This window comes from Nomascus leucogenys, chromosome 8 (assembly GCF_006542625.1).
Source record: "Nomascus leucogenys isolate Asia chromosome 8, Asia_NLE_v1, whole genome shotgun sequence".
Lineage (NCBI taxonomy): Eukaryota > Metazoa > Chordata > Mammalia > Primates > Hylobatidae > Nomascus > Nomascus leucogenys.
Genome location: NC_044388.1, coordinates 99,196,592 through 99,216,285, shown reverse-complemented (window position 1 = coordinate 99,216,285; position 19,694 = coordinate 99,196,592). Strand labels below are relative to the sequence as shown.

At 38.0% G+C, this 19,694-nt stretch overlaps 1 protein-coding gene across 4 annotated transcripts in view; it reads right to left on the bottom strand.

Annotated features, from left to right (window-relative positions):
* The window catches only part of RABGAP1 (RAB GTPase activating protein 1), a 176,147-nt gene that overhangs the window by 23,564 nt on the left and 132,889 nt on the right, over positions 1-19,694 (bottom strand). For all 4 annotated transcript variants that reach the window (XM_030817779.1, XM_030817778.1, XM_030817781.1 and 1 more), the window contains 6 exons: positions 16,969-17,082; positions 11,917-11,991; positions 8,664-8,789; positions 7,914-8,057; positions 6,046-6,087; positions 5,570-5,698 (listed from right to left, as the gene is read on the bottom strand). In XM_030817779.1, coding sequence (XP_030673639.1) covers positions 5,570-5,698; positions 6,046-6,087; positions 7,914-8,057; positions 8,664-8,789; positions 11,917-11,991; positions 16,969-17,082 — 630 coding nt within the window. The remainder of the gene's footprint in view (positions 1-5,569; positions 5,699-6,045; positions 6,088-7,913; positions 8,058-8,663; positions 8,790-11,916; positions 11,992-16,968; positions 17,083-19,694) is intronic.

The window sequence follows — 19,694 nt, the reverse complement described above, 5'->3', positions numbered from 1 at the left end:
GGGCTCCCAGGACCATAAATGATCTTCTAGAATAATCTATTTAGAATGGAATTCCTTTTAGATCCTCTATCAGAAGTGGAACAATTTTTCTATCTCAGGTCACTGACCCATAAAGGGGGAGAAGTTCAATGGATAGCTAAATGAGTTTTGAGGTACACTGTTAAATTTTAGATTAGGAGCAGGGGATCTAAACTCCTCAAGAAATAAGTAAAACATTTCAGTTCCATAATAAGTTCACTTTAAGGAGAAAGAGGGAGAATAGGAGAAGTAAAAGGCCTGAAAAAGACAAAAGTAGAGAGAGGCAAGTAAGGACAGAGACAGAAAAAGATTTATAAAGAAAAAAAAAAATTCCAAGGGCACCGAGAAGAATATAGACATTTTTGAGCAACACACCCATCTTGTGGCCATTTCAGATACTGCCACACCAAATTTAATTATTGAACCTTTGCAATGGTAAGAGACAGTGGAATGGGTTGGAAAGCATTGGGAACATAGAGTCAGGGGCCTCAGTTCTACTAGGGTGCTCTGTCACTATACAGCTGGTACGACTTGGGTAAGTCACTTGATGTGCCCTATTGTATCTCACAGGGTATTGTGAGGAAGAAATAAGATGCTTTTAAGAACTATATCAATACTACAAATTACAACATTATAATATTAAAACACAACAATGGTCGGCGCAGTGGCGCACACCTGTAATCCCAGCACTTTGGGAGGGAGAGGTGGGTGGATCACTTGAGTCCAGGAGTTCGAGACCAGCCTGGGCAACACAGCGAGACCTTGTCTCTACACAAAATAAAAAAAAAAAATTAGCCGGGAAATGGTGGCGCATGCCTGTACTCACAGCTACTTGGGAGGCTGACGTGGGAGGATCGTTTAAGTCTGCAAGGTTGAGGCTGCAGTGAGCTATGATTGTGCCGCCAGGGTGACGGAGCAAGACCCTTCTCAAAAGACCAAATATCACAACAATGACAACAAAAGTAGCTATCTGTTTCCTAGACTGGCATGTGAGGCAAAGTATTTCCAATTCTCACCTTGATTATCAGGAAGTACAGTTAACCCTTGAACAACACGAGTTAGGGGCACTGACGCCCTGTGCACCTGAAAATCCACGTGTAACTTCTGACTCCCCCAAAATTTACTTACTAATGGCTTACTACTGACCAGAAGCCATACTGAAAACATAAAGTCAATTAATACATATTTTGTACGTTATAGGTATTATTTACTGAATTCCTACAATATAACAAGCTAGAGAAAATATTAAGAAAATCGTAAGGAAGAGAAAATATATTTACTATTCACTAAGTGGAAGTGGATCATCATAAAGGTCTTCATCCTGGTTGTCATCATGATGCGTAGGCTGAGGAGGAGAAGGAAGAGGGGTTGGTCTTTCTGTCTCAAAGGTAGCAGAGGCAGAAGTGGAGGAGGCAGAGGTAGAAGGGGAGACAGGAGGCATAGCTGGTGTAACTTTTATTGAAAAAAATCCACATATAAGTGGACCCATGCAGTTCATACCATGTTGTTCAAAGGTCAACTGTACAACTGAGTAAACCAAGCCACAATTTACAAACATTTAAAAAATAATGGAAAGGGATTTCAGTGAGTTGCAGAGCAAAAGTTACCTTTGAAAATTCTACATGAAAAAGTTCAAAAGCTTGTTTCCAAACAAGCTTTTGGAACCACATATCATGAACCACCCTTTCAAGGTCTAATGGGCTCAAACCACAGATCATCATGTGCGCTCATACCTCACGCAAGCCACAGAATGCAGGGCTCAGGATGCACTTGCCAATGACTTTTCCTAATTTTGAACTGGCAAGTTACCACTGAATTACCACTTTGCCAATAACAGGTTCAACTATTGTGTGTATCTCTCTTAAAATTTTTTGGTATTAAGTATAGCTGCCAGAAGACAACCAATCATCACTAACTAAACTGTACATACCATATCTCACCTTCTGGCAGAAAAATCCCATTCTCTTATGTTCTGGTGAATCTGTACTCTTTTCAGGCTATGAGCCAATTTCAAGAAAAACTACTATCTCACCTGAAATCATGTGCAAATAGGGGGAAACATCCAAAGTGTACCCCAAACACGCAAAGTTCTCCAGGGCTAGAAGGAATTATATATCTAAGCACAAAATATATGTGCTGTGCAGACACAGTGAAGGCAGCCTTGTCAGACTTAACTCATTGAAGGCATAGGCAAGAAAGAAAAAGACATTAGATACCGCCTATCTGGACTTTCCCTACCTTTCCATATATGGAAATAAAGGATCCATATATTATTAAAGTGTTTCAAGCTAATGGAAATCCAAAAGGTAAAACTTCTGGCTGGAAACTATAAAGCTTTGCCCGAATCCATGTTAATTCTTCTTTGTAAAACACATGGTAGACACTCAACAGTGTATTTATTCATTCACTTATTCAATCAATATTTATAAGCAAGATCCTGTTCCTGGTACTGTGGATTCAGCAGTAAACCAAAGAGATTGTCTCTTCTGCTGCACAGCCTCCATTCCAGTAGGGAAAAATAAGATAGGGTAAGGAGGTAACGGCATAAAGGTTGGGGGAGCTGCTACTTTAGATACTGCAATTTGAGAAGCTGTGGATATATGAGCCGAAGACTGGATGAGGGGACAGTGAAGCCATGCAGACATTCAGGAGAACACTACAAGCAGACAGACTGACCAGTGCAAAGGTCTGAGAACAGCAAGGAGGCCAGAGTGTCTGAATTGGAAGGAGAAGGGGGAAATGTAGTAGGAGAAAGAATCAGAGTTTAAGGAAAAACTCTAAAATCCAATGAATCTTTATGTATAAAACTGTCCACATCACAGCAACAAAAATTTAAATAAGAATGGTGGGCCGGGTGTGGCGGCTCACACCTGTAATCCCAGCACTCTGGGAGGCTGAGGCGGGTGTACCGCTTGAGGTCAGGAATTTGAGATCAGCCTGACCAACATGGTGAAACGCTGTCTCTACTAAAAATACAAAAAAGTAGCTGGGCATGGTGGCGCACCTGTAATCTCAGTTACTTGGGAGGCTGAAACAGGAGAATTACTTGAACCCGGGAGGTGGAGGTTGCAGTGAGCTGAGATTGCGCCACTGCACTCCAGCCTGGGTGATGGAGCGAGACCCTGTCTCAAGAAAAAACAAACAACAAACAACAACAAAAGCAAACAAATTAAAAAAAAAAAAAAAAAAGAGGGGCACAGTTAAATAAACTGTAGCACAGTGAGGCAAATTCAAGCAGAGAAATTATATAACCATTTACAACTGATTATTTACACACAATATCTCAGTGAGGAAAATCCATGTAATTGCATGAAACAGGAAGAAAAATGATACTGACTGTATGAACTCAATTATTTAAGAACGCATAAAAAACATTTGGAAAGAAAAGGAGCAAAACTGAATGCGGGATGCCTCTGAATGGTGGAAACGTTGAGTTTTCGGCAAAGGAGACATGCGATAGAGAAGAGCCAGGGAGGGAGCCACTGTGGAGACAGGAAAGGATGATGATGGTTAGATTAGGATGTTAATAATGAGGGTGGTGGTGATCAGAGTCAGGATATATTCTGACGACAGGCATAGACATGGAGTGTGAGAAAGAGAGGAATCAAGAGGACAGCAAGGTTTTTGGCCTGAGCAACCAGGTACCCCTAATTGAGACAGGGATACTGAGAAAGGGGATTTTGGAGGCAAAGAAATCATGAACAAAAAAGAGGCAGCAGCCTCTTCTGTGCTGAACCAGGCTGAGGTGGGAAGAGTGACTCGAAGAATCTCAGAACTCACTTGGTTCTATCTATGCTTTGTGCAAACCTATTCTCTTTGAAAATATTACTGTAAAATGTTTGTTATCTACTTAACGATCAGGGAGGAAATAATTATAGTCGTAGCCATCATTTCTTGAACCCTTACTACCAGGCACTATGTTAAACACTGTACATACGATATCGTAGCTAATCCCCACATATAAAAGCACTTAACCATAGTATCAAGCACATGGTAAACTATCATTAACTGTTAGCTGTAATACCTATGAAGTATGTAACATTTTAAATGGAATGTAAACTCTGATGATTATTTTAATTACCAGAAGTTCTATTTCCTTTTTTTTTCTAATCCACTATTCATTTTATATCATGATTTCTACTGTTTCTCAGGCTAATAGGTAGTTTTTGTATTCCTCCTTTAACAGATGGGGGAGCCATTCAGAGGTCCTAACTTTATGCAAAGACCTCACTTTTCAGCTGCCTCCTAAAGGCCCAAAATCATATCCACTATGTCTCTGATGTCTGTGTAAGCATTAAACCCCTAATAGCTACACATAGTTCCATACTCCCCTGAGATGTGTTATATCAGTTTACACACACTAGTTGAGCTACTTTGTTTTAAATACCTGTGCATTTCTATTTCAAGTTCTTCCAGGCATTTAAACATTTCTTGGGGTATATTTTATTTAGCCTCTCTATGTGTTAAAAGAAGGGTAATCTGAGTTAGTTCAGTCTGACACATAACCAGAATAAGAAGTAAAATATTATTTTACAGAAGCAGAAACTGAGCCCTAAATAAGTGAGCCCAGGGAGGTTGAGGCTACAGTGAGCTGTGACTGCACCATTGCACTCCAGCCTGGGTAACAAGAGTGAGACCCTGTCTCAAAAAAAGCCCCACAGAAAATAAATACAACACAACACAATACAATGTTATGATAACATGAACACAAGAAGATCCTATACCTTTTTACTTTAAAAAAATTGTGCAAATCACAATGCCATTTGAAGTGATAAAATTGAGTTTTCTTCATGTATTATTAGCTTCGTTTTAGGGAATTTCTGACTAGAACAAATGTTGAAAGTTAAGGCCAAACGTGGTGGCTCACTCCTATAATTCCAGCACTTTAGGAGGCCAATGTGGGAGGATCACTTGAGCCTAGGAGTTTTGAGACTAGCCTGGGCAACATAGTGAGAACCCAAATCTACAAAAAAAAGTTAAAAATTAGCTGGGTGTAGTGGCACATACCTGTAGCCCCAGCTACTCAGGAAGCTGAGGTGAGAGGACCGCTTGAGCCTGGGAGGTCAAGGCTGCAATGAGCTATGATTGCACCACTGCACTCTAACCTTGTCTCAAAAAAAAAAAATAATAATAAATAAATAAATACATAATAATAAAAAAACCCAGCACAGTAGAAGAAATCATGTAACCTGAATTCTGCCACTAACTAGGGGTATGACTAGGGAACTACAACCTCTTTTTGTTTTGATTTGTCTTCAAAACAGGGATATTAATACTCTTCCTACAGTTTGGGTGCTGGGGGGGGACAATGAGATTTCATTCATAGGATTATAATATATAGGAAAGTATTTTGGGGAAAAAAAGGTTAAGAGTTATATAATACAGAAGAAAACATTATCATTAATATTATTTATATATTATAAATGTTAACAATATTATGTATTATAAATGTTATAAATATAATACATAAATAATTATGTATTATAAATGATCAGGAATAGTGAGACACTAAGTGAAAAACAGAATCTTAACTAATGCAAAATTATTTTACCTTCATGTTGCAGGCTAATTCCATTAGTTTTTTTGCATTTTCTTCTGAGCGGTATCTCTTAGGAAGCTGAACCCTAAAGAACTTCAAGGCACCTTCAAAGTCTGTCAACAGCAGGTCATCTTTCGAAGTCTTGAAGAAAATACAAACACATATAGAAAAAATGTGTTGCTATAAGGATGCACAAGAAGTTTTTTATATTCTCAGCACTTTTCAGCACTTTTACAATCCCCAGAAGATACTTCCTAGCTTTTGTCAGAGCCACCTGCATACATCCACTGTTAGGGGTAATGCTAGATTTCCAGCACTTTTATAATCCCCAGAAGATATTTCTTAGCTTTTGTCAGAGCCACCTGCATACATCCACTGTCATGAGTAATGCTAGTGCACAGTGACTGCTCAGAATGAGACTACAACCAATGTATTGCAAGTGCAAAGCAGGGAATGACAGATAACTCGGCTAATAAATAAATAAGTACCTTTAATAATCCAAGGGCGACATTAAAAATAACACTTATTCCCTGAAAGAGAACAGACAGAAAGAACACTGTCAGTTTTTATATCTCGACTATTATGCTATTTGTCCTCAGAATACCCATTTTTAAAGAAATTGTGAAAACTTAAGGAAGGAAATGAATTATCTCAGAACTACCTTGAAAAATAAAAACTAAAGGGCCATTGAAAAGCTGCTTAAAGACCTAGTTTCCCATTTTTCTGAGAGAAGAGCCTTTCTTGCCTTGTTCTCATATTCAACAATAAGAAATGCTTTTCCAAAGTATTCCATGCTTCCAAACCAAAAGATCAGTCATAAAGTTGTGATCTTTCAGGAAATAACTCCTGGGGAACTTTTCCTTTATCTTGTGCTGTCCCAATCCATGCACAGCAACCACTCTGTTGATAAGCCCTATATTCCAGAACTGAATCTGCCCATGGCTCCTTCCATTCTGCAAATCCTGGGGCTAAGAACAAAGGAGAGGAAGCACTAACATCTGTTGATCAAGTCAAACTGCTTAAGCTGCTGGGCCTCAGTTTACATAACTAATACTCTCCTATGGGTTTTCTGAGAAAATTAGCTGAAAAGTTTATGTAAATTACTTAGCATGCCACCTGGCCTTTAGTAGCTACTTAACAGATGGTTGTTTATACTAGTAAAAAGCTAGAAACAATTTAAAGGTTTGTGATTAGAAATTGGTTACATAAAGCATAGCACATCCAAATAATGGGATACTTGGCAGCAACTAAGAAAAATGGCATATTTGGTAATATTTATTTCTTCTGTTTCTTAGAATATTTCAGGCTGAGTGGTAGATATAAATTCTTTATGAATTTTTGTATGTTTTGAATATAGCATAATTAAAAAGGATAGTACAGGTGTGTATGTTCAAGTATATGAAATTTAAAGAGGATACCAAAGAGTATAAGTAACAATCATATTTTTAAATATACACATAGAGAACCATAATATATATAGTGTTCCATCCATATGGAAACTATACTATTCTGTATAGTAATTATATATACACATATATGAACACACAAAAAAGGCTGAAAGGATACTACTTTTAACCAAACTGTTAAAGGAGGTAACCTACAGACAGTGGGATTTGAAGTATTTTAAATTATTTTACTTATATTTTCTATAAACATATATTATTTTTATAATTATGTTTTTCTTAAACAAATAAACACACCACACAAAATCCAAAATTATGTCATGGCAAAGACTGTTATTTACTCTACTATCTATTTTCTCTTTAGTATTAAATCTCTAATTTTTAGCAAATTCCTGCTCAGCTTATTTTTTAAAAAGTCTCCCTTGCAGCTAGGTGTGGTCATGTAACTAAGTTCTGACCATAAAGTGGAAATACTGGATGGAACTTCCAGGAAGTATCTTTTGAAAATAGAGGAGGCACCCTCTCCCATCCTCTAATCCTCCTGGCTTGAATATGATATAATGGCTGGTGTGCTACTCCTCCATACGGCTAACAGCCACAGTGAGGGGAAGGCACGCTACTGCCAACATTCTGACTTTTTTTCACAAGAGAGAAAAAAGCTATTTTTTAAAATCACTGTTACTTTGGGTTTCTTCATTCAATACAGCCAAACCTAATATGAACTAATACAAATGTCTAATTCAGTATGTCTTTTCATATCAGAGTACACCTTTAACAAATATGATCATTAGCTTTAGTCCGAGGAAGTCACTTAAACCTAGATTTCCTAGCAATAAAATAAAATAACTAAAGAGACCAATTCTGTTTTGACAGAGCTGACACTCAAAACAGAATTTGTTCTCCTCAAGTACGCTGCAAACAAAAGCCAAAGTGCTGTGGCCTCTAATACATACCTCACATAAAAGCAGGTCGATGATATGGAAGACCATGTAGAGAGGGAATTTTGCAGTGAAAAGAGTAAGAAACCACTGGGAGGCATACATGTGCGCTTCAAGGCTTATATCCAGGAAGTGGTTGTACAGGTCAGGAATGTATTCCTGAAATAGCAAACCAATTAGTTCTGGGCACATGTGCATCTGTCCAGTTCCCACTAAGGAGGCTCATAAATCTACCAGGAATAGGCCAAAAAAGTGAAATACTTGTGTTTTTCTAAAAATCTCCAAAGTGCTTAGAACACTTATCATCTGGTATTAAGCTGGCACTCAACTCTTTTTTCCAGACCACAAACTAGTTCTAAAGAAAGAGGAATCCCCAAAATGGTGACAAGTATTTGGAAAGTCTGTTTTTCTCTCCAAATTATAAAACATTTGGGAAAGTTTGTTTCACTTTTGTTATGAGATTCCTAACCAGTCAGCTTCAGAGCCTTGGGGAGTACTTCTTGACTGAGTTAGCCGTGGAAAAGACCCCTACAAAGTCATCTGATCTTTTGGGAGTTTATCAGCTCACAACCATGAGGTGTGAAAGTTCAACACTTTGTTAATCTTTGCATCATAATCACATAGTGATAAAGGATAAAAATGAAACCTATCCTTAGCCACGGATCGCTAAGGCAATTACCACTGCTCCCTGGCACCATTTCCTCAATTTGGTGCTCCTTAGTCCTGTACTCTTTTTGTCAAACACAAGCTGGTTTCTCTTTTTACCTGCATGAGGCGCTCCAACTGGTAAAATTTGCAATGCAAATCTTCAAAGTTTTGCTTGAAAAGTTCCCTGAGCCCATAGTCAAACATGATCTTGACCAGAACACTGAATGCCTGTTCTTCAGGCATCTGTAACAGATAGGCAAGTTGTTGGGTAGGGAGGATGGCGGTGGGGAATCACAAAACACACAGAAGTTTTCTCAGGATATTAAATCCAGCTTTATATTACTGTCTTACCAGAAAATTTAGTGCTATGCAGAAACTCAGGCCTAAGGTTGTGTTTAAAACATTTATTCACTCAGACAAGGAATAGTTAACGATGACTACTCTTTGTCAGCATGGTTCCTGTCCTCAAGGAGTCTCTCACACAACCAGTATTAAAATAACTGTAATAGGAATTAGACATCGGTGATAATACAAGAACAGGAAGGCCTGTATCTGCCTAAGGCAGTCAGTAACAGACTTTGTAGGAAGGACAGAATTTGAGCTGAGCAGAAATAGGCTGATATACAGTGTAGGTGTCATCTTTCCCAAATCCTGGGACCTCTGTTTAACCATTTTTCCTCCCTTAGCTGCTATTTCATTCTAGCAAAATTGTTTTTCTTCCTCGTTGTTAAAAATATAGCTTGTTTTAGAAGAACCTTACACATTCTAAAGCTTGCAGTAATGCTTAAAGTACTACAAAAGCCTCCTTCACTTCAATTTACATTTATAATAATACCTACATTTTCCATAGTTTTATGGATAATTATTTCCCTGAGAACTTGGCAAGATATTTTCAAAAGAGAAAAAAGAAGCACTGGAAATGTTATTTAAGGATTGGTGTGAATGTAGCAAGCCTTCAAGAAAGTCAAGAAGGTGGGCAGGCTTCTGTGGAACAAGATGATGGAGGCGGGCTGAGCACAGAAATCACTGAAAAGCAAGCAGAACTAAAGAGCAAATCAGATTAAGTAATAAGTGAGAAAAGCACAGCAGATCATTACTGGAAAGTTAAGAGTATCTGGGGCAAAAGCCCAGATCTTTGAAGTCTTTGTCATGGAAAGCAACTTCACTTTGCCACATGCAAGGAGATGTGGCCTAACCCACAGTGGTGATTCTGATGCTAAGTAGCCCATCTCCCGTCACTCTAAACAAGCACTTATAACACTCCCGGCAAGCAGCAAGAGTTCAAAACAAGACATGGAGGGTCTGATTGGAAAACCCATTTTCAAGGGGATAACTGTCCTTGAACTGAAGGTAAGAACGAAGATAAATCACCCAGGCTTGTGGGAATTTGAGATAAAAAGTCTCATTAAAACAAGAGAACAAAATAAAAACTCAACCTCTTTATTCATGTCATAGCTTTATCATATTTTTACATGACTACCAATAGCAACAAACTGGGTTCAGTTAAGAAAAAACAAAGTGGTTTTTGTTTTACTTGTACAGGTTGAGCAACCCATATCTGAAAATACAAAATGCTTCAAAATCTGAAACTTTTATTTAAACACTGACATGATGCTAAAAGGAAATGCTCATTGGAACACTTTGGATTTTTGGATTTGGAATGCTCAACCGGTATAATGCAAATATTCCAAAATCCAAAATCCACAACACTTCCAGTCCCAAGCATTTCAGATAAGGGATACTCAAACTTGTATTGCAATCTACACAAAATGGGTTAATACCCTTGAATAGCTTCCTGTTGCTTAGAAAAGCAACATTCAGACTCCTTACCTGGGCTCCAAAGCTCTCCCTAGCTCTCTCCTCAACTCCCAATCACTCAGGATACTCCAGTCACACTGTCCTCCTTTCAGTTCCTCCCATACACCAAGTATTTCCCCAATTTAGGACTTCTATATACTGTACCATTCACTTTCCCAATAACACTCTATTCTCTACTCCCTTTTCAAATAGATCTATTATTTTCATAACAACATTTTGAAAAGTTAACAAAGAAAAGTACAAAAGAAAATGATATCCCTTATCATTTTCCAGGCTGCTCCTTAAAGGTCACTTCCCCTGAGAAGCCTTTAATCTAAGTAAGACTCCCTTGTTACAATCTTACACCAAACTTTTTATTATACCTTAATAGCACCTCTGAAAGTAATAAATGATATACTTGTGGGATTATTTGCTTAAAGCTAGTTGGATTCACAAGCTCTGTATCCATGAGGATTGAGACCATGTCTCTTATTTACCTCCGATCTTCAGCACAGTACAGATCATAACAGGTACTCAAAACTCTTTGCTGACATCACCTGTGTGGTATTCTTGCCAAGCATTTTAAACTGAATCATGAGAAAATGAGATAAATCAAGAATGTGGGACATTTTATATGACAATTTGTCTGAATTTTTCAAAACTATCAATGGCATGAAACACAAAAAAAGGCAAAGGAGTAATTTAGATTAAAAGAATAAAGAGAAATGACAATTCGATATCTGAATCTTCATTAGATCTTGATTAGAAAAAAAGCTAGACTCTATGGAGTAGACAATTGGGAGAAAATTGAATGTGTATTGTGTATCAGACATTACTGAATCAATGTGGAATTTCTTGGATGTGATCATGGTATTATGGTTATGATATAGAATTCTGTTGCTCCCAGAAGGCATATATATGATCAAGCATTTAGGAGTCTTGATGTTTGTTATTTACTTTCAAGAATAATTTCAAAAAAATTTTAAGTGAAAAAGAAAATGTGTGTTTATGCAGAAAAGAGAAAAAGAGAGATGCAGAGGGAGACAAACGGAAAAAGCAGTGTGGAAAATATTAATTGGTAAACTAGATAAAGACTATTCACCTTAACAATGTTTAGAGTTTTCTGTGGATTTGAAAGAAAATAAAAAAGATGGAGGGCAAAGTGTTTGCTAAGCCAATGAATGAATAAAATGGTACTAAAAGAAAAGCAACTTTTCTGCCTTCCTCCTACCCCAATACATAAATCTCAAAACAAGTATTAATGACAGTGGCTGCTTCAGAGAAGATAAAACATCCCCAAGGGTTCAACCAACATTAAAGTCTCTCCAATCATCCTATTAATAAAAAGGAAGTCTACCCTTGTACTAGTTTTCAACATTGCTGTTTATTCTCATCATGTATCTCCTCCACAATGACATTAAGTTAATTTAAGGAAAAAGTTTCCAGCTATAGGGGTTAAAATTCATGCCTTAAAAGTCTGTCCAAACCCAACATAAAACCATGCTCAAGCCTAAGGTTAGTATAAGCTGAGGCAGGCCATGTGTTAAGTCATAACAGAGACCTAATTACTCACATGGAGAAGGAGCACAGCAGCAAGAAATGACTGGCCCTGGCAATAACCAATCTCTTCATCATACACAGAATAAGCCTGGAAAATAAAACACACAGAGGAAATGTAAATGAATGTAGCCACTTATGGGCCATGGTGGCACTATAGGACCTTGAATACAGAACCCTGGAGGAAGCTACCCACACTGGGACAGCATTTTGACAGACAATAAGTGGTACCAATACTTCTCTCCAATCTTAACTTTTTCTTTACAATGAATACAGCTACCACCACTCCATTTCCTGCGGCGAAGGAGTAGGGAAGATTAAGCAGAAACCACTTCTGCACTAAAAAAACTTCGTATTTCCTTGTTGTTGTTCATGATGTTCCCTCTCCTTGGGATGTCCTTTCCCTCTCTGCCTGAAACATGCACTCTTCCTTCAGGCACCAAACTTATTTCAATTCCCCCAGAATGAATTCCTCTCTTCTCTGCCTCTATGGCACCTGCTATACATGCATGGTTATTATTATATTATTACCACATTGCATTTTATTTTATTTTTAGAGACAGGGTCTTGCTCTGTTGCTCAGGCTGGAGTGCAGTGGTACAATCATGGCTCACTGCTGCTTCAATCTCCTGGGCTCAAGGGATCCTGCCCCATCAGCCTCCTGAGTAGCTTGGACCACAGGCTTTCACCACCATGCCTGGCTAATTTTTAAAAATTTTTTATAGAGATGGGATCTCAACTATGTTGCCCAGGCTGGTCTCTAACCCCTAAGCTCAGACTATCCTCCTGCCTTGGCCTCCCAAAGTACTGGGATTACAGGTGTGAGCCAATGTGCCTGGCCCACACTGCATTTCTTTTTTTTTTTTAATAGAGACAGGGTCTCACTATGTTGCCCAGGCTGGTCTCAAACTCCTGAGCTTAAGTGATCCTCCTGCCTCAGCCTCTCGAAGTGCTAGGATTACAGGCGTGAGCCACCAAGCCCAGCCCCACACTGCATTTTAAATGTCCATCTTCTCTGCCAGATGGCAGGCTTTGTGAGGGACAGGGTGATGTCCTATTCAACCTAGTCAGCACCTCATCTACAGCATGCACTCACTAAACACTGTTAATGTTATTCATTTTTCTTTCTGGGAAAAGCTCTTTTGGCAAAGACACCAAAATATAATTCTTTCCACAATACCAGTAATAACTTTTCTGATAAGCGAGATTACTCTGAAACCATTTGTGGGTTCCTCTGGAATTCTTATTTTTATTTTTCTTGGCAGCAAATGATTATTACCCATCTCCTCTGAACGTTATTTTGAATAGAATATTGACATCTAACATTCTTCATGGTTTACTCTTTGGTTTTTTAGTTCTTTTTCAGAGTTCTGCTTTTATGACTGATATTTGCAGTTCTCATGTAAATGTGGTAGAAAGGGAAATTCCTATAGCTTCAAGATGCTATTCCTTGTTTGACAAATTTATTTCTTGTGAAACTCCCTTTGTTTTCCACTTATTTTTTTGTGCCAAGGTTCCTCTGTGCCCCAAGAAAGCAACTTAGAATTGGGTATGTTTAGAATATATAACTCTTAGCAAAATATGGTGCCAATACTTATTAGATGCTAGTCAAGTTAATATGCAACCAAGTTTTATCACTAGCTTTGGTGAAACTATAGCTTTTAAAAATACATATATTATGATCATGCATTCATAAATTTTTGTAGAATTCAATGTAATCTTATTATACCACACCCACTTCATCACAGTTTATCTGATAAGAAGGCTACAGGATGAGAAACATACATACTTTTCCAGAGACAAGATGTGCAAAGAGGGCTTTAGAAATGATCAGTTTATAATACACGGAGGCACCACTTTCCTATCAAGTTAATAACAATTAACAAATGCTATTACCAGTATTAATACTGTGTTAAAAATGAGTAGTAATATATGCTAACACAGCTCTCTGGAAAACAGGCAATGTCTTTGAAGATATCCATTAACAGTTTTATCAGTTACAAAAGAACAGAGGCTTTAGACTTAGTCAGAGTTGGGCTAAAATCCCACAACTCCCAATGTCTAGATATGGATCTTTTCTTTCTTTTTTTGAGACGGAGTCTCGCTCTGTCACCCGAGGTGGAATGCAGTGGCGTGATCTCGGCTCACTGCAACCTCCGTCTCTCAGGTTCAAGCAATTCTCCTGCCTCAGCCTCCCAAGTAGCTGAGATTACATATGCCTACCACCACGCCCAGCTAATTTTTGTATTTTTCTAGAGATGGGGTTTCATCATGTTGGCCAGGCTGGTCTCGAACTCCTGACCTCAGGTGATCCACCTACCCTGGCTTCCCAAAGTCCTGGGATTGCAGGTGTAAGCCACCGCGCCCAGCCTAGATATGAATCTTGAGCATGTAACTTACTTTATTTGTAATATGAGAATAAGCCTAGTATTAATAACACAGAGTTGATGTATTCTTCTCATGTAACATGCTCAGCACAGAGCTTCACCAATTATGTATTAATAATAGGATGAAACTGTACTGAATTTCTATAGGTAGAAAATGGAGGGGAGCATATTTTTCAGGCTGATGGAAGATAAAGGAATCATATACGTGTGAAATTATATGATACATTTTGAAAATGTTTGGAGTATAAGTTTCATGTTGGCTGTAATGAAATCTGGGGGAAGAAAAGACATTTCACTAATTCATCAACACTTAATGAACACCTACTAATAGACCAAGCACTGTGCCAAGTGCTACAGATGCTACCATATCTAAGAAATGATCCCTGCCCTTGAAGACATCACAGTTCAGTGGGGAAGTTAAGATAAGTGAATCACCAGAGCACAGTGAGAAGTTCAATGTAGTTAATGCATACAATATTTGGAGAAGCAGCAATAAGGGCTAAGTCAGGATATAATACAAAATATCTTCAACACTAAGCTAAGGAATCCAGGGAAATGAACTAGGACTTTTCATTTAATTCCATGGGTTACAAAGTAGCAGTTATAAAGGTTTCTGTGGAGGCCACTGAAATGATCTAATTCTGCGTTAGGCAAGGAGCAAAGAATAAACAAGCTAGAACCCAAAGGCAGAGCAGCTTTTGTAAAACTGCCAGCAACGTAAGATACTGGCCTGTACCAGGGCAGTGAAGAGAGAGAATGAAGCTAAGAGAGACATCAGTCATATCTAACTCAACCTAGACAAAGACAGGACTGAAAACCAACAGAAATGATTGTCTGCAGCAGGACAATGGTATGGGAGAAAAGGAGGACTATGTTTAATTTAAAAAGATACAACAACTTAATGTAATGTGGGTCTTGTTGGCTCTTGATTCTAACTAGCCGTATTAAGGATATTTGGAGTAGCTACTAATTAATTGGTAAAGATGGATAAAATTATTTTTTAGAGATGTAGTATTAAAAAATTAGGATCATGATGTCTAAGATTTGTTTTAAAGTACTTCAGGAAAAACGAAAAAAAGATGAAGCAACTGTGACAATACATTGACAAATAATTGGTGTGGGGGATATTAACTATACTTATCAGTTAGACTAATCATTATACTAATTAATGTTTATGTTTGAAATTTTTCATAATAAACCATGTCTTAAAATGTACTGTATTTTTAAACCCATTCTGTTTGATATAATTGACAGACTTTTACATGGAGACTAATTGTCTGCTGGAAATTTAGACCTTGAGTTAATGTAGATTTGAGAACATCTGTATAGTGATGATAGCTGAAGCTTTGGGGGTGGAAAGGATCACCCAGGGAGATGGTGTAGAGCTAGCGAAACTACTCAACTGAGCACCCAGAGGAAGGCCTCTGGTTTAGGGGCAGGTAGTGTGAGATAAAATGGTGAAGTCAGTGAAGGCATGAAGAGTGAGCCCATACCCAAGAGAGTGACATGTCTTATGCTCAAGAGCAGAAAGCTCTGCAAGGAAGAGCACTAGGAACTAGAATTATTCTATTCTATTCTATTCTATTCTATTCTATTCTATTCTATTCTATTCTATTCTATTCTACTAGAATACAGAATTCTATATTCCTATAGAAATAGGAACTAGAATATAGTGGAGTCAAAAGTATGTGAGGAGGGACCAGAGGCAGTGGACACAGTGTTTCTTTCTAGGAAATTCTGTAGTAAAGTGAGAGATGGCAGGGGTCACTGCTTAAGCAGGAAATAAAACTGAGAAGGGGCTAAAAAAGGATGATCAGAGAGGAAGATTACCACAGAAATCATAGCTTTATGTATCCTATGTAAAAGTTAAAATTAAATCTAAAAAATATTTCTCTAAACTCAACTGTCTTTGTAGTTTAAATCATCGAATTTTTCATTGGTGAGCCTATCCTTTATTGCTAGTCTGTCCTAAAACCAGTTGTCATATAGCATTAGGGACATGTCTCATGCCTTACCTATACTTACTACATAGGAGACGCTAAATAAGTACTTGATTACTTTTGGGAGGAAAGGACTAAAGACTAATTCTGAGGACAGATGAAGACTGAAAAACTCCGGTCCTATCTCCTCCTTTTATAAACCAATAGCTCTAATGTGCCAAATCTATTTGAAAATGGAATATGGAAATTGAACAGGCTATCACTTCCTTTAGTGTTCGGGTACAGACCTTTTGAGAGAAATCAGAACTCTCATCATTTACCATGCTGCAGTGCTATAAGTCCACCTGCATGGGCAATGACACTTCCCACTGTGAGACAGTACCGTAGGTGCCAAGTTCATCACTTATAAAGTGAATACTGAAAAGGAGTCTGCAATGTCACAGGGCTCAGAGGTTCTTAACATAAAAACAAATTTTGAAAGTCTAAATGTGGAGCCAGGGAACTGTCATCTAAAAATCCTGATTAGAAGGGGAAAGGAAACCCTACCATTTTATTTCTTATTATTTTCTACTCTTTAATGAGTCTAAAATTGTGTTCTCACCTTTGACTTTGCAATGTCTTTTCTCTTTTTTGAATTCTTGAACATCAAATACAAATTACACTTTGTAGTTGTTTCTTATATAATTTCAAAGCAGAACCACCACTCAGAATTGAGTATTTTTTTTTTTTGACATGAAATACCTTGCATATTTTATATAAGGAATCTTGTCCATCTCCTCCTGTGTCCTTAAAGTAGTCATGGGCTGGGAATGTTCGGTTAATATCCCGGGTGATAGCACTGTCCTGGGGAGACTCCTGTGGAAACATAAGGAAAGAGAGGGTTTAGTTAGGTTAATCATGTAAATTCTTATTCAGGTTTAGGCAACGTCTTCTCATTTACACACTTTAAATGTTGCAGGGACATACATACACATATGCATGCCCATAGTTACTGCCTCTTCAGGGACCAACCACTCAAGTAAAAGCACATGTAAAGGGAGAAAAAGATGGAAGAAAAGCAACCCATTTCACTCTATACACTTCCATATTATACTCCATCCTTACTGCAAAGAAATGCAGCTGGTGACCCTTCTATTGTAAGATGGAAAATGTGCTATTAAGAATGGATTTCCCATAGGAAAATACTCAAACTAATCGCAGGAGGAGGAGGTAAAGTGCTCCCAGTAGAAAAACTGCTGCTTTAATTGATGCTTTGGAATGAAGCCCATATGCCAGTTTTCAAATGGAAAAGAGTAGTTACTTAATTGGGGTTTGTCCTAGAGGCAAATGGCATAAGAATGCACAAAGCAATCTACTCAGTATGAACAAGACCACCAAATGCCAAGGGATTCAAACAGGCTATGGGAAAATATCCTTTGCTTTTTCCAATGGACAAAAACTGTTTCCTCTACTATAATGAGTTAACTAAAACGGAACAAATGTCAATAATGTCAACAAACCTTTGTAAAATACACCAAGCACTCAGCTATTTCTAATATTCTCCCCTTGTTAAATTTCATTTGCTGACACAGTAAAGAACTGGAACAGAGAAACATGACCTTCTACTTTAACAATGCAGTGTCTTCATAGCTAAGACAACAGAGTTGATTCCCCTTGGTAAGAATACATCATAATCAGTATACTACCAAAGAACATGATACCTCTGTTTTAAGATGAAAAATGCAAGTGATGTTCTTCTCTTGTCCCATAATTTCTCTAGCCTTTTGGGTAATCATGTTCCGAAGGCCATGAATATTTTATAGTTGTGGGATCTGAACTAACTTTAAAGCCTATGCTCTTTCTTAAACAGTAAACTATTTATACCTTCAAGGATGTTGCCAAATTGCTTTTCAAAGAGCTTTAGTGGCATATGTTACTTCTAATTATTAACATAGTCTTAACAGTTAATGGCAGCTCAGGACTGTGGTGCTCTTCAACAAAAGGAAAAAATCCAAGGGAGATCTATGACTACAGCAGCTAATTACATGGTGGCAGCTTCCAGACTGAATTAGAGCTCTGCGCTGGAGGTATCTCCAGAAGTTGAGAAAGTGGGAGAGAGAGGGAGAGCAAGCAAGAGCGAGAGTGAGAAAGTGAGAGAGATAGCGAAGAGTGAGCGAGAGAGTGAGAGAGAGTGAGAGCGAGTGAGAAAGCATGCACACAGATTTTGGGGCGGGCAAGGTAGCTAGAATTGTAGGGTAGAGTGCTAGTGAGGAATATGCTGAACAGAGAGCTGAAGAGTTAGAAGAGGGGTCCCTATGAGACATGAATCATAAATAAATGACAAGCTGGACTCTTCATCAAAATTTAAAAATCTTACTATTCAAAAAACTGTTTAAAATATGAAAAGGTAAGTCATAGGCCACGACACAATACCTACAAAACATCTGATAATAAAGTTGGAGTTGTATCCAGAATATAAAACTCTCTAAATTAATGAGAAAGACAATTAATTTTTTAAAAAGTGGGAGTGTGTAAATGATTGAGGCGTTTCATTAAGGAAGACATAACACATGGCAAATAAGCATTTGAAAAGATGTAAACATTACTAATCCTCAGGGCAGTGTAAATTAAAACCACAATGAGATTCCACTAGATAGCTACAAAATGCTAAAATTAAGAAGTGTTGGCAAAGGATAAGAAACAACTGGAACTCCTATACAATGCAAAACGGTACAAACACTTTGGAAACAGTTTGGCAGTTTCTTACAATAGTAAACACATAATTACCATACAACCCAGTGATTCCATTCCTAGGTATTTACCAAAGAGAACTGAAAATATAAATGCATGAAAAGACTTAAACTCAAATGTTTACAGCAGCTTTATTCCTAACAGCCAAAACTGGAAACAATCCAGAGAGAATCAGATGAATTTAGGAATTCTATAAAACAACAACAGAAGCTCTAAAAAATGCTAAGAATGATAGACTGTGGTTTAAGACAACTACGAAGGTTAGGAAATTAAATTGAGATTGGAGAGGAATATGGAAACCTTCAAAATATTTTACATCAGTTACATCAATAATATCACACTGATGACGGAGATGACAACCTGAAAAAGGATACAGTTATTAGAGATATGAGATTTGGGCTGCGCATGGTGGCTCACGCCTGTAATCCCAGCACTTTCAGAGGCTGAGACAGGTGGATCACTTGAGGCCAGGAATTTGAGACCAGCCTGGCAACATGGTGAAACCCTGTCTCTGACTACAAATACAAAAATTAGCCAGGCATGGTGGCAGGTGCCTGTAATCCCAGCTACTTGGAAGGCTGAGGCATGAGAATCACTTGAACCCGTGAGGCAGAGGCTGTAGTGAGCCGACATCGTGGCACTGCACTCCAGCCTGGGCGACACAGCGAGACCTGTCTCAATTAAAAAAGAGAGAGAGAGAGAGAGAGAGAGAGAGAGAGGAGACGAGATTTAGAAAT